The sequence below is a fragment of the Petromyzon marinus genome, chromosome 47, assembly GCF_048934315.1.
Source record: "Petromyzon marinus isolate PM22_M1 ecotype Great Lakes invasive population chromosome 47, UKy_Petmar_22M1.pri1.0, whole genome shotgun sequence".
NCBI classification, from domain to species: Eukaryota; Metazoa; Chordata; class Hyperoartia; order Petromyzontiformes; family Petromyzontidae; genus Petromyzon; species Petromyzon marinus.
The window spans coordinates 8,564,845-8,578,829 of NC_133713.1; the positions used below are offsets into that span (position 1 = coordinate 8,564,845).

Consider the following 13,985-nt stretch of genomic DNA (forward strand, 5'->3'; position numbering starts at 1 on the left):
TCACGGGAATCCACGCGGTTCATTGCTCAACGGATCGCAAGTGTGTGGGTATATATACACACACAACCGCCATTCGCCACTAAGTGGCGGTGACGTCTCCACGACGCTTGTGCCAGGCCATGTGCACCTTGAGGCCACGTGAAGTGTCCAACGCCCGCTGGCAGGAGGTCACGGGGCAGACCCAGGTGCCACGGGTCGACTGAGATGACAGATGACTGGCTCATGCACTACCTGTGCCCCCTATTGTGCCAACCTGCTGTGCTTTAGCCACCCGGTGCTCCGCTCGTTGTTGTGAGCGTCACTCCTCCACCCTCCGTTGTTGTTGGAGGGCGACTGCCTCCAACTGCCCAGTAGCATCCTTCACGAGCCTCCTCCACAGAGGCCGATCTTGACACCGCTGATACCAGTCATCGGCAAGTCCACTCAGCTCCACGTCCTCCTGTACCACATCACTCCATCTCTTCTCTAGCCCGTGCCGCGCCCTTTTAGCCCCCTCGACCAGGCCGAACATAAGCTGTTTCGGCATGCGGTGGCTGGGCATGCGGGCTACATGACCCAGCCAACGCAGCCTGGCCTGCCAGAGGAGCTCACCGATGGGACCTTGCCCAGATCTTTCAAGGATTTGTGAGCTCCTCACACAATCCAGCCTGGTTAAACCCAGGATGGATCGTAGGCAGACTAGCCTAAATGTTTCTAACCGGCGAAGATGTTCCGTTAGGAGGGTCCACGTTTCGCAAGAGTAGAGAAGGGAGGGAATGGCCGCGGCAGAGAAGACCTGAAGCTTAGTGCGGAGCGACAGACCAGGTAGCTTCCACACAGCGTTACACAACCGATGAAAAGATATTGCCGCTCGACTGATTCGGAGTGAGACCTCTGCTGTTAAACTGGAGCCGGTCAAAAGCACACTGCCCAGGTATGGGAAACTCTCCACTCGCTCCACAACTGCCCCATCACCGATTGGGAGTTGTGGGGGTGGAGTGTCCTATGGTACAATATAACCAGGCAGGTGCTTAGTTTTGGTGGGGCTGATGGTAAGGCCCCATCTCTTAGTGGCACGCTCCAGTCTCAGCAGCAGCATCTCCAACTCCTCCTCTGAATGAGCAGCTATTACCAAATCATCGGCATACATAACGAGGTTGAGCAATAGGGAGCCATCCCTTGACCGCACCCGGGCATCGATCAGCCTCCCATTATATCTGTACCAAATGTAGATTCCCCCGGTACAGCTATTGAAGGCTTCACGAACTACGTGGTCAAAATAGATGTTAAATAACGTGGGAGCCAGAGGACATCCCTGTCGCACCCCAAGGTGTACAGGGAATGGCTCCGACTCCTGGCCACGTAGTTTTACCAGGGCCCGCTCACCATCATGAAGGTCCTTAATGATCGTGAGCAGAGGGTCAGGGACTCCAAAAGCACGAAGAACAACCCAGAGCCCAGGCCTACTGATGGTATCATAGGCCTTGACCAGGTCAATAAAGCAGAGATGTAGGTCTTGCTGGAATTCCCTACACCTCTACTGTAGCAGACAGACAGAAAATATGGCATCTGTGCAGGACCGCCCTTTCCTGAAACCGCACACACACATATACACACACATTGACATATACTGCTCTCAGACAAAGATGCCCCCATATAGCCATACGAACAACTGTTTGCGAGCACCTATTAAGGCCGACACGGCGCACGAGGTGGTGGTTGTGGCCAGCACTGCGCCCGGCCGCCTTTGTCTTCCCAGTGTTGATTTTTTTTTTCACACCGCACCAGGTACTCATTGAAGGCTGCGTCGACTTAAGGGAGGCCCAGGACCGGTTCAATTTGTCGACGCTTATTGGTCTTGAGCGGGCATCGAACTTGGGTCGCCGGGTTCATCGCGCAGTTCGACAAACACTTCGCCACCGCTCCACCGTGTGCACACAAGACAAAGATCCCCCGTGTAGCCTGGAACAGGCTGTAGGGGCAAGTGCTGTTAGCGAGCACCTATGAAGGCGGGCACGGCACACGAAGGCGGGCGGCCAGCACCACGCCCGGCCGCCTTTGTCTCCCCAGTGGCGATGTTTACTACACACCGCACCAGGTACTCATTTTGAGGCCGAGTCGACCTAGGGGAGGCACACGCGCGTGTCACATATCTCATTCATCGTTTATTCAATTTATTTTGACAGTGTAGACAAACGACTTACCTGGAGCGAAAAAGTATTACACACGAAAATGCCTCGGGGAGCGGTGGGGGGGGGTGGGTGGAATGCGTAAAAATCACGAGATATCAAAACACCATCTCGCCCCACTCCCTTGACCGCACTCGAAAGTAAAAAAAAAACACAAAGCGGAGGAGCAGAGCGGGAGGGCGTTGGGACCGCGTCGAGTGATGTTTGTGACCCGATCAAGTGATCTCGCCGACGCACTCACTCCGCAAACGCAGTCGGTCGCACGCACGCACGCGCGCGGGCGACCGACTGCGTAAATAAATTAAACGAAAGCTGCGCTTAAATAATATACTCGACGGGAATATCTTCGTGCACGGCGACACGTGCAGCGCTCCCCGTCGCTGTTGCATATTTCGGTTTATAATTAAAAAAACAAACTCCCCCCCCCCAAACTCTCATTCGCTTTTCGCTCCAATCATCCTTGCGCGCTCGCACAACACGGCGGGGAGAAGAGGCGATCGCTGTCAAAAGCCGTCCGCGCTGCGACGCACGATCGTCGTCAATGCCACTACGCCATCGGTAACGTGTCATTTTGATTCCTCGTGGGGTTTAATTTTTGATTCAGGAAGTACACGCCGACTTTTGCGGGGTTGAAGAGCGGGGGCGGCGGCGGGGGTGATATGTACAAAACGATGCAAGATTTTCTTTTTTTGTTAAATTAAGAAGGGAACATTCTGGAAAAGAAGCGATAACCGATAGGGTCGCAGCGTCCATTGCAGCGTTGGCTTCCTCTTGACAAACGACGCACTGCAGCAGCACCGTTCCGTCCATCGAAGCGGTACCCAATTTAGCGCCCCCCCCCACCCCCCCGAGAGATGATTGTCACACGTGTTTCAATCAAGGGTCTCTCCGGTGAGCGATTTTAAAACAAACCGTGGGTTATCAAGTGTTTCCGCGGCTACCCTAAAACTTTAAATTATTTAAACAAGCCTCTCACTTCTTACCCTTTTAACTTACGTTTTTTTTTGTTACATTTTCTCTACCCCTTTTTTTATATATATAATTTACACACACAATGCTACGTTGTAACTTTCTTTCCTTACCAGTTAGTGTCGAAGCTACATGATATATTTCACCACGCATTACAGACGTCCGCTCTCTCGAGGAGGATTTTACCGATGCTTACTCACCCCCCCTCCACCCCTCGACGCTCTCACAATCAGAATCTTATTTCACGGAAGTATTAGTTTGTTTGCTCGGCAAACGCGCCGTGCGATTGTTTCAGCTCAAGCTCACGACGCAGGCGACTTACGGCCAACGCGTGCCACATCCTCCGCAAAACACTCCAACCGTAACTTAATTTGAGCACGTGCCACTCCGTGAGTTATTCACGCTCACAGCGGGGCCATGGGGAGGGGGGTTCGTTCCCCCTCTCGCCTCGCTCTTCACCGCGCTCGATATCAGCACGTAAACGTTTAAATCGCCGCCGTAAACTTATCATTTTAAATATATTTCGGGTTAATGGATCGATCTGACGCCACGCGCACTTCAAATCGCTTCGCAAGGTCTCGCAGTTAAGCGCGTCACGCCGTTTATATATTTATTTATTTTTGTTTGCACGCCTCTTGGGTCTTTCAGATTGGCCTTTGCTGGTTTTCTCGGATCCTGCACCAACACCAACCTCCACGCGTCCAGACACGTGAAACACCCTCGCGCAGATTCACCCCACGTCCCCGTTACCCATCCGGGGGGGGGGGCGGAGTGGCTTCGAGCCCTGGAATTCCAATTGGACGGTCACGCATTTCAAATCCCCATCTGGGGGGTGGCGGGGGTAAGGAGGGGTAGAGGGGGATTCACAACTCATTGGGGGGGGGGCGCAGCTAAACCGAGCACCACCACCACCCAACACCGCCACCATCACCACTTTTTGCAGGAATTCAACAGTGGCCGGACTTGTGGAGAGGCCGGCTCCCGTCATAGGAATGTGGAGTTTCCAGCACTGCCGGCGGAGACGACGGCCGCCGGCGCAGCCGCAGCCACCACTGCCGCCCCGTCGCTCGCGTGAGCGGCGAGGCGGTTCGGCTCGACCTTAACTCCCCTGGAAGAGTGGACACATTCCTACCGTCAGCCCTTCTTACATTTACAAACACGTGGGAGACGCTCACCCCGACTGGGCGCCGACGGGCTCGGGACGAATGCAACAACGCGGACGACGAGCGCCTCTCTCTCTCTCTCGCTCTCTCGCTCTCTCTCTCTCTCGCTCTCTCTCTCTCGCTCGCTCTCTCTCTCTCGCTCGCTCTCTCGCCCTCTCGCTCTCTCTCTCGCTCTCTCTCTCTCGCTCGCTCTCTCGCGCTGTCTCTCTCTCTCTCTCGCTCTCTCTCTCGCTCTCGCTCTCTCTCTCTCGCTCTCTCGCGCTGTCTCTCTCTCTCTCTCGCTCTCTCTCTCGCTCTCTCTCTCTCTCTCGCTCTCTCGCTCTCTCTCTCGCTCTCTCTCTCTCGCTCTCTCTCTCGCCCTCTCGCTCTCTCTCTCGCTCTCTCTCTCTCGCTCGCTCTCTCGCGCTGTCTCTCTCGCCTCTCGCTCTCTCTCTCGCTCTCTCGCTCTCGCGCTCTCTCTCGCTCTCTCTCTCGCTCTCTCTCTCTCGCTCGCTCTCTCGCGCTGTCTCTCTCGCCCTCTCGCTCTCTCTCTCGCTCTCTCTCTCTCGCGCTCTCTCTCTCGCGCTCACTCTCTCACTCGCTCTCTCGCCCTCTCACGCGCGCGGCACCCTGCAGGCGCCCCGACAAGACTCGCCGACTCTGTGCGGACTTCGTATTGTTGCGTGGACCGCCCAGCGTCGCGACGACGTCGGTGCTCGTGCCTGCCGTCGTCGCCAGCTGTTGCTGCTGGAGCCGCACGAGTGGACGGACCCCCCCCCCCGATCGAGCTGGCGAGCGCAAATATCTTAGGGGGCGGAAGCTCGAATCCACACCGCTGGAAGCGGCGGGCGTCTGCTTAACTCGGGAGTCGCGAGGCGGGCCAGCGGATGGAAGTACTGCAAGTAGGAGCTGGCGAAGGCTGTCTCCGAAACAGCAGGTCTTTGAATGTTTGTGCCTTGCACGAGTAGATTTTTTGTTTAATCTCCACCAGGGGGCAACCCCGGTGTCCTCCCGCGCAAAACTAAAAGCAATCGGGAAACCGCCAAACATCCCAGTGCAGGACTCTCCTAAACGAATGGCCGATGAACGTCCCCGATTTGATATCATTTCCAACAGCACGGCAGTTTGAATCAGCGGGGCAACTTTCTTGGATCCCCTCCGTCGCCTCTGTCTACCCAGCATTAAAATTGGGTTCACCGCAGCCAATCGATGGGCCGGACGCGCGTGTGGTGGGGTAAAGTGTGGCCACTCCAACCCGTTCCAAGGTGTCTGGCCCGCATGGAAGAGTAGACCAGAAAAAAAAACCTTCTAGAGGGGCTCTAGTGGAAGCTCTTCCGGCAGCAGTGGCGTGAGCAAGCAATTGCAGGGCTGCGCCTTTACCTTTACAATATACTTATTTCATGCAAACCGGGTGAAAGGGCTCTCGCCTGGTTCGCACAAAGCACCACTGGGGCCTGCCTGACCACTGCTACTGGCGGTGCCGCCAAAGACAAAGATCGCCCCGTGCAGCCTTAACAGACTGTTGGGGCAAGTGCTGTTAGCGAGCACCCTACGAAGGCCGGCACGGCACACGAGGGGAGGTGGGCGACTAACACCACGCCCGGCCGCCTTTGTCTCCCGCAGTGGCGATGTTTACACACCGCACCAGGAACTCATTCGAGTCCCGAGTCGACGTAGCGGAGGCCCCGGGACCGGTTCAGATAATCAGCCGCCGATGTTGACCGCGAGAGTGGGAATTCGAACCGCAGCGCGGCAACCCGCTCCGCGTCACCGCTCTCCCCACGCGCTCCTTTAGTGGCGATGGCGCCGCCGCCACCGCGCGGTGCCGCGTTACTCCACGCACGTCGGAGTGCTGTCCGCGCGCTCCGCAGGGGGCGGGCTGCAGGGCTGGCTGGACGCCTCCTCGGTGGGGCTGTCCGATGACAGGGAGCACGCGTCCGATTTCATGACCCCGTTCTCAACTTCTGGAGGAAACAGCCGGGGGGGGCACGGGGGTGACGTGCGGCGGTTAAAACGCGCGGCTCAGCCGTGTGTGCGCGCGCGTGTGCGTCCGCGTGGCCGCGCATCGTTGGTCTTTCGAATGAGTAGCCGGTGCGGTGCGTAAACGTCTCGGGGAGACAAAGGCGGCCGGGCGTGGTGCTGGCCACACAACCCCCACGTGTGCCGTGCCGGCTTTCATAGGTGCTCGCTAACAGCACTTGCCACAACAGTCTGGTAAGGCTACACGGGCGATCTTTGTCTTTGTGTGTCTGTCCACCACCTGTACGGTTGTGTGCCCATCCATCTGTCTGTAAGTGTGTACGTATTGCAGTCCATCAGAGTCTGTCCACCGGTCCGCATGCCTGTCCACCCATCTGCGTTCGTGTCCATCCGTGTTCCCTTCCATCAATCTCGCCGCTCACTCTGCCGTTGATCAGGGCCGCACGTTCGTACAACGTTCTCCGCTGTGCATCTGTCTCCGTCTGTGCCCGGGCACATCCATCTGCACGACCACTCCATCATCCGTTTATCTCTCTATCCGCTCACCACTTGCCTACTGCGCTGCTAGTCCCAATCTATCCAGCCACGTCCATGAGCATCCCGCACCTGCCTACTCCGTCATTTGTCTGTCTGTCCGTCCATTTGTCCATGACCCCAATTTATCATCTGCCCATCGATTAGTTTGACCCTGCGCGCATTCCATCCGTCCGTCCGTCCGTCCGTCCGTCTACAGACAAAGACCAAAGATCCCCCCGTGTAGCCTTAACAGACTGTTGGGGCAAGTGCTGTTAGCGAGCACCTATGAAGGTCGGCACGGCACACGAGGGAGTGGGTGGCCAACACCACGCCCGGCCGACCTACGGGAGGCCCAGGACCGGTTCAGATAATCGCCACAGGGGGTGTTGGCCGTGAGCGGGAATCAAACTCGTGATGCCAGGTTCGAAGCGCTACACTAACGCTTCCTGCGCACATTCCATCCGTCCGTCCGGTTGTCCAACAACAACAACAACAACCGCCATTCACCACTAAGTGGCGGTGACGTCACCACGACGCTTGTGCCAGGCTATGTGCACCCTGAGGCCACGTGAAGTGTCGAACGCCTGCTGACAGGAGGTCACGGGGCAGACCCAGGTGCCACGGGTCGACTGACTGAGATGACTGAGATGACTGGCTGATGCACCACCTGTGCCCCCTACTGTGCCAACCTGTTGTGCTTTAGCCACCCGGCGCTCCGCTCGTTGTTGTGAGCGTCGCTCCTCCACCCTCCGTTGTTGTTGGAGGGCGACTACCTCCAACTGCCCAGTAGCGTACTTCACGAGCCTCCTCCACAGAGGCCGATCTTGACACCGCTGGTACCAGTCATCGACAAGTCCACTCAGCTCCACGTCCTCCTGTACCACATCACTCCATCTCTTCTCTAGCCCGTTTAGCCCCCTCAATCCGGCCGAACAAAAGCTGTTTCGGCATGCGGTGGCTGGGCATGCGGGTTACATGACCCAGCCATCGCAGCCTTTCCCGCCGGAGGAGCTCACGAATGGGACCTTGCCCAGATCTTTCAAGGATTTGTGAGCTCCTCACACAATCCAGTCTGGTTGAACCCAGGATGGATCGTAGGCAGGCCAGCCTAAATGTTTCTAACCGGCGAAGATGTTCCATTAGGGGGGTCCACGTTTCGCAAGCGTAGAGAAGGGATGGAATGACCGTGGCCGAGAAGACCTGAAGCTTAGTGCGGAGCGACAGACCAGGTAGCTTCCACACAGCGTTACGCAACCGATGAAAAGATATTGCCGCTCGACTGATTCGGAGTGAGACCTCTGCTGTTAAACTGGAGCCAGTCATAAGCACACTGCCCAGGTATGGGAAACTCTCCACTCTCTCCACAACTGCCCCATCACCGATTGGGAGTTGTGGGGGTGGAGTGTCAGATGGTACAAAATACCCAGGCAGGTGCTTAGTTTTGGTGGGGCTGATGGTAAGGCCCCACCTCTTAGTGGCACGCTCCAGTCTCAGCAGCAGCGTCTCCAACTCCTCCTCTGAATGAGCAGCTATTACCAAATCATTGGCATACATAACGTGGTTGACCAATAGGGAGCCATCCCTTGACCGCACCCGGGCATCGATCAGCCTCCCATTATATCTGTACCATATGGAGATTCCCCCGGTACAGCTATTGAAGGATTCACGAACTACGTGGTCAAAGTAGATGTTAAATAATGTGGGAGCCAGAGGACATCCCTGTCGCACCCCAAGGTGTACAGGGAATGGCTCTGACTCCCAGCCACGTAGTTTTACCCGGGCCCGCTCACCATCATGAAGGTCCTTAATGATCGTGAGCAGAGGGTCAGGTACTCCAAAAGCACGAAGATCAACCCAGAGCCCAGGCCTATTGATGGTATCATAGGCCTTGACCAGGTCAATAAAGCAGAGATGTAGGTCTTGTTGGAATTCCCTACACCTCTGCTGTAGCAGACGGACAGAAAATATGGCATCTGTGCAGGACCGCCCTTTCCTGAAACACACACTCACACACGCGCGCACAAGCGCCACACCACGCACTCCCCATCGTCCAACACTCGACCACAGACCATCGCCGCTTCCCATCTTCGCTCCCCCCATCGATAGTGGCGGAGGGCCTCCAAAGCAACCTCGATTGAGCGACGACAACGAGAGATCGTCGCTGCGCTTGGCATCCCGCCCCCCCCCCCCCCCACCCCGTGTCCATCTCTGGCTTAGCCTGTCCGCTCCTGAGAGTAAGATTCAACTTCCAGACGATCGTCTGAGCCTGGTGGTTCCCAAGCCCTCTCTCGACCCGCACGCCCCACACTTTGTCAAACCCTTCGAAACGGTTTTCGCGCGGGCCACCAACGCGGCCGAAAAAGGTTCGCCTCTGGCGGCAAAAGTCGTTTCTTCAACAGTGGCGCGCGGGAAAAAAAACCAAAAAAACGTGCGATGCCCAGTGCCCGGCAAACTTTCTGGGGATGTTAATCGAGCCATTGTTGTCCCCCTTGTTACCGCTGACCTCGCCGGACAGACGACGCCGCGGGGAAATCCTCTTAGTCCGCCGAACGAAACCGAGCGAACGAAGGAAGACGATCCGTCCCCGTCGGGGGCCGACGTCCATCGGCCGCGGGAGGGCGTGACGCGGCCTCGGCAGCGTCGAGTTCGCACCGCGCCGCCCGCAAACCGCCAGCGACCCAACTTACCGGTGAAGATGAGCTTCTCCTTCATGGTCTTGACGTCGCGGCTGTTCTTGCACACCGACGTGCTCAGCATGATCTGCTCGGGGTTGTACACCGTCATGGAGCCCAACCTCCACCTGCGGGGGGAGGGGGGCGAGGATAGCAGAGGTCAAGCTGGGGGGCACCGCGCGGTTCACAAGGCGGTGGTGCGCGCCCGGGTGGCTTCCGGGGCTTCGCTTAGAAAATCGAGTGATCGTGCGATGGAGGTTTTGTTGAAAATCGATGGGGATGGACCTGGAGCAACGTGGACAACCCACATCTACGGGGCGACCCATTTATAGATACTCCACGGATTTCTAATGACCGTTTAATAAAAAAAACTCAACTGAACAGTTTTTTTTTTATTTTACCAGGCAAGGCCCACTCAGCTATACAGTTATTCTTCAGCGACCTGGCCACAAATTATAGCTCAACGAAGTGGCTTATCGGGTGGAAATTCATAGCAGCCGAGAATCTAAAAGAATGTTTCTAAATGTGGAGGAAAAAAAATCAGAGGACCCGGAGAAAAATCCACGCGACCACGGGGAGAGAGACATACAAACTCCAAATATACAGCAGGCGTTTGAGCCAGGATCGAACCCACGACCTCCTGTATACCAGGTGAGGTGGTTAACATCTCCTCGCCACCGTGGCGCCCCAATAATAACTTTGCTCTCAACAGCCGAGTGAATACTGCGAGGGCGATGGCTCCGCATTTTACACGGGAGAGCGTTGACGATCGAACGCGCGTGCTAAGATTGTTGGGAGACGCGGAGAGGCCTTGAAACGAAATTTAGCTTTCGCTTCATTTCCTCGCTAATATTTGAGTGTCAGTGTCAGTAATCAAAACGTGGATCGGCTTCCGCCCTACCCCCCCCCCCCGCCCCACTGAAAATGTTTAGTTTCCATAAAGTCAGAGCCAGTGGTGGAAATTCCACATTCCCATGGCAGGAGAAAACTCTAGCAATAAGACAACCACTATTAACTTTCCCACAGTGGGACATGGCACGCGTTATTAATTTCCTGCTATGCAGGTTATATATTTCTCATTGCACAGACTTGTCTATTTTTACGTTGAGTATTAATGTGATGATGATGGCGCTTTGAGTGGCAGATTTGTTGCCAGAAAGGCACCGCGTGTGTACCGCAGCTTGCAGAACGGCGCGGTATAAACGTCACGTATCACTATTTGGCAAGCCGCAGCCAGGATTTGAACTCGCAAAACTTCCGATTGCGAGCCGTTCGCTCTAACCGCTGAGCCACCATGGGCTGCGGCCATGCGGCAACATCGAGGAGCCGAATGAAGTTGGCGCGCGGGCGATTTGGAGTTCCGATCGGTTGGGGTTTTTTTTTTGCTCGCGCGAGGCAGGATATCGCCCCCTATTGGCCAATCCAAAGCAGGCAGATTTCCAAATCCTCGCCTGGTACGCGACGATGTCGTGTGCAGGTTCCCATCGCTTTTTTGCGAGTTCGGTTTGTGCGATTCCGCACATGCGGCCCCATGACCTATTTCTCCCCAAAATTCGCTGTATTATGCGGCTTGAAGTCGCTCTGCATGCGGCTATTCGGTCGGACGTGGGAGAGCGTGTTTTGGCTGCTCTAAATTTCCGCGCGATGAGCCCAACTTCGTTGAGGTGTCATTTGTGATGGCCAGGTCGCTTCTGAAAAAGAGTTGCATAGCTCAGTGGGGCCTTGCTTGGTGAAATAAAAAAATAGTTTGCGTACCGTGCGGTTTCGCTTTGCGTTAACACTTTCGCTTGGAGCACATACTCCTACTACTAATACCGCCGCGCAGGGCGAACGGAACCCTGTACTGTTGGGCTGGAGCGGTGGCGCAGCAGTTAGCGCACTGCCCTACCAACGCTGGCGGGCACGAGTTCGATTCCCGGCCACGGGTAACGTTGGTGGCGAGCGGCGGTCTGAAACGGGGCCCATAGGTGCCTCCCTTCACAACTTCGCACTGACCAGTGCGGTGAAGTATGGACAAACAACCCCCCCCCCCCCCACACACATATCCTAAACGGCATGGCGTGGCCTTCGCTCAGCTGCAGATTGACCGATGTTTATTACGTTATAATTGTGATTAATTTGGTACAATAAAAATCCCCAATGTTTCATTATTGAAATAGCCCTCAAATAATAGGGGGGTTGGGGGGGGGCGGTGGTGGCGGAGTGCTGACAGAGTGGTGTCATGGTCAACGGAACAACCAAGAGGTCACTGTCGCAACTAAATCTCCTGCCGTGGCAGTAGGAACAACACGGGGGGTTTCTCAAATCCCATCGCCTCTGCCAACCCCCCCCTCGCAGTTGTACTACACTGCACATGGGTCCACCAACCAATCGGGTTAAGTCGATCGGCAGGTCACGTCTGGTGGAGTAAAAGATGAGTAACCTCCCACCTCATCGAAGACATATTGCCAGTGTGGAAGAGTAGGCCAAATGCCCCTGTAGAGGGGCTCTCTATAAAGGTCCCCCCCCCCCGCCCCCCCGGAGGCCCCCTTGCATCAGCAGTGGGGTGAGCGAGTAATTTGCGGGCGCTGCGCCTTTACTGCTTCAAAAATAATCGTGTTCATTAAAAATAAGTTATTGTAACTCTTGCAAGCAGAAATAAAAATCAGTCTTCCAGTGAACACGCAAATAAAAACTGAACATATTGCAACTGAACATATTTCCATTAAGACTGTTGCATGCTGCATGCGTTATCAGATATGACAAAAAACGTATCATTCATTAACAACGTTCATATGAAAGCCACGTAAAAAATAGCACACACACACACAGTAGTGCCATGTTCTGAAGCGTGCTGAGAATCTGTGACCGCGACATCGGCGCCGGATGTCAGCCGTGTCCACAGGGCAATTCAAAACACAAACCACACGGCAGGCTTCAAGATAAAACACTACTCAACTCTTTCCGATAACATTTTTTTTACGTACAGCTTAAAAAAAAAACAACTGCCGCTCTTTGTACAGAGGCGCCGGTGAGAAGCCGTGCAGCAGTACTCCCTGGCTCCCAGTAGCGCACGTTCCACAACTTGATTGTTTATATATGTTCACATATATAAACATACATATATAAATAAATACAGCTAGACTCTCGATTATCCGCGCTGACGACGGTGCAGGAAGGCCGCGGGATCATTCCGAATCGCGGATAATTCCAAAAAGTGTTCCGTCAATTTACAACTCGCAAAGTAAACGATCGGCTAGATCACTAAAGCACAACTGGCGCTTTCGATTGTTGCTCTGTCGATCTGCAACGAATGCCGACGACCGACCGACCGACCGAAGGGCGTGCTCGGCGATAATACTTTGCAGCCCCCGCGCAGAAGACTCGGCCCCCCCCCCCCCACTCGGTGGATGACGGCAGAGCCGCGCGCCAGTCAACATCGATCGAACGCCACCAACTTGCTGCGACGATACGCAAACTCCTGCCACCGTAGCCGTGGAGGCGATCGCGTGCGGCTTTCGGATTAACCGGAGAACATTTTCGTTGTTTGGTTTAAGCACGGGGGCTTGCAGCGAACATTTCGAAGAAAAAGAATGCACAGCCGTTTTTAGATTATTAGTTTGGGCTTAAGGCGGGGGAAAAAAAATTCCACGGGTTATTAGTTCGCGTTCAAAAATCTCGAGCGCGCGGCTAACCCGCAAATCAGATAAACCGCGCGCGGGTAACGCGGAGTCGACTTCATACGCATGACACAAACGAAGCAAAACCAACGACGATGACGACAACGGAGCCGGGCGTGCAGATGCGCGACGCGCGGAGTCTTCGCCGGTTTACCTTATCAAATGATAGCTTTCAAGAGCGGCAAGCGGAAAGTCGACACGAGAGTTTGGTGGGAGGGGGGGGGGGGGGAGGTAAAGAGAGACAGAGAGAGGTAGAGAAAGAGACGGAGACAGAGAGAGAGACAAAGGCGGGAAGAGACAGCGAGAATGAAAGATGTTACAAACAAATGACGAAAGGAAAAGGCATTCGAAATGAACGCAACAGTGGACGTGCAAGCAAGGTCTGACGCCACGCGGCAACGATCACGGGCCGCCCACAACCCCCCTCCACTCCGCACCCTTGGCAGGCGCTCGCTAACGGCGTGGATGAACTCGGCAGCTCCCCGTGCCCGCGCTGGTGCCTGGGCGGGGGCGAGCGAGGCGCCGTCGTGGTGAATGAACGACCTCTGCTCACCCCCCCGCCCCCCCGGCTCCGGCGACTCCCCCCCCCGCCCTGCTGCCCCGTCGGCAGGGCGGGTGAGGAATTGCCGCCGGTCGCGGGGGGAGGGGGGCCAACGCTCTTTAGAAATGTAAATGATTATTTTCTTGGCTCATTCCGGCAGCGTGCATCTCTCGTTTTGTGCTGTACGTCTCGTTCAGTCCGTCTCGTTCAGTCCGCCTCGTTCGTTCCATCAGCCTACGGAGCGCTTAAACCGTCAGGAAATCATTTGCGGCACGGGAATAAATCCGCGCGCGTGCCGTTTGACGCAGCGTGCTTCGTGCTCTCCCGCGAGGAGCGAT

General features: G+C 55.6%; 1 protein-coding gene across 8 annotated transcripts in view; it reads right to left on the reverse strand.

Annotated features, from left to right (window-relative positions):
• Window positions 1-2,124: 2,124 nt before the first annotated feature.
• GDPD5 (glycerophosphodiester phosphodiesterase domain containing 5) overlaps window positions 2,125-13,985 on the reverse strand; it is a 78,846-nt gene continuing 66,985 nt past the window's right edge. For 5 of the 8 annotated variants that reach the window (XM_032972046.2, XM_032972048.2, XM_032972047.2 and 2 more), the window contains 4 exons: window positions 13,261-13,275; window positions 9,463-9,575; window positions 6,123-6,243; window positions 2,125-4,245 (listed from right to left, as the gene is read on the reverse strand). In XM_032972046.2, the coding sequence (XP_032827937.2) occupies window positions 4,122-4,245; window positions 6,123-6,243; window positions 9,463-9,575; window positions 13,261-13,275 (373 nt within the window). In that variant the 3' untranslated portion in view covers window positions 2,125-4,121. The remainder of the gene's footprint in view (window positions 4,246-6,122; window positions 6,244-9,462; window positions 9,576-13,260; window positions 13,276-13,985) is intronic. The other 3 variants (XM_076074370.1, XM_076074371.1, XM_032972042.2) reach the window with 3 other exon arrangements.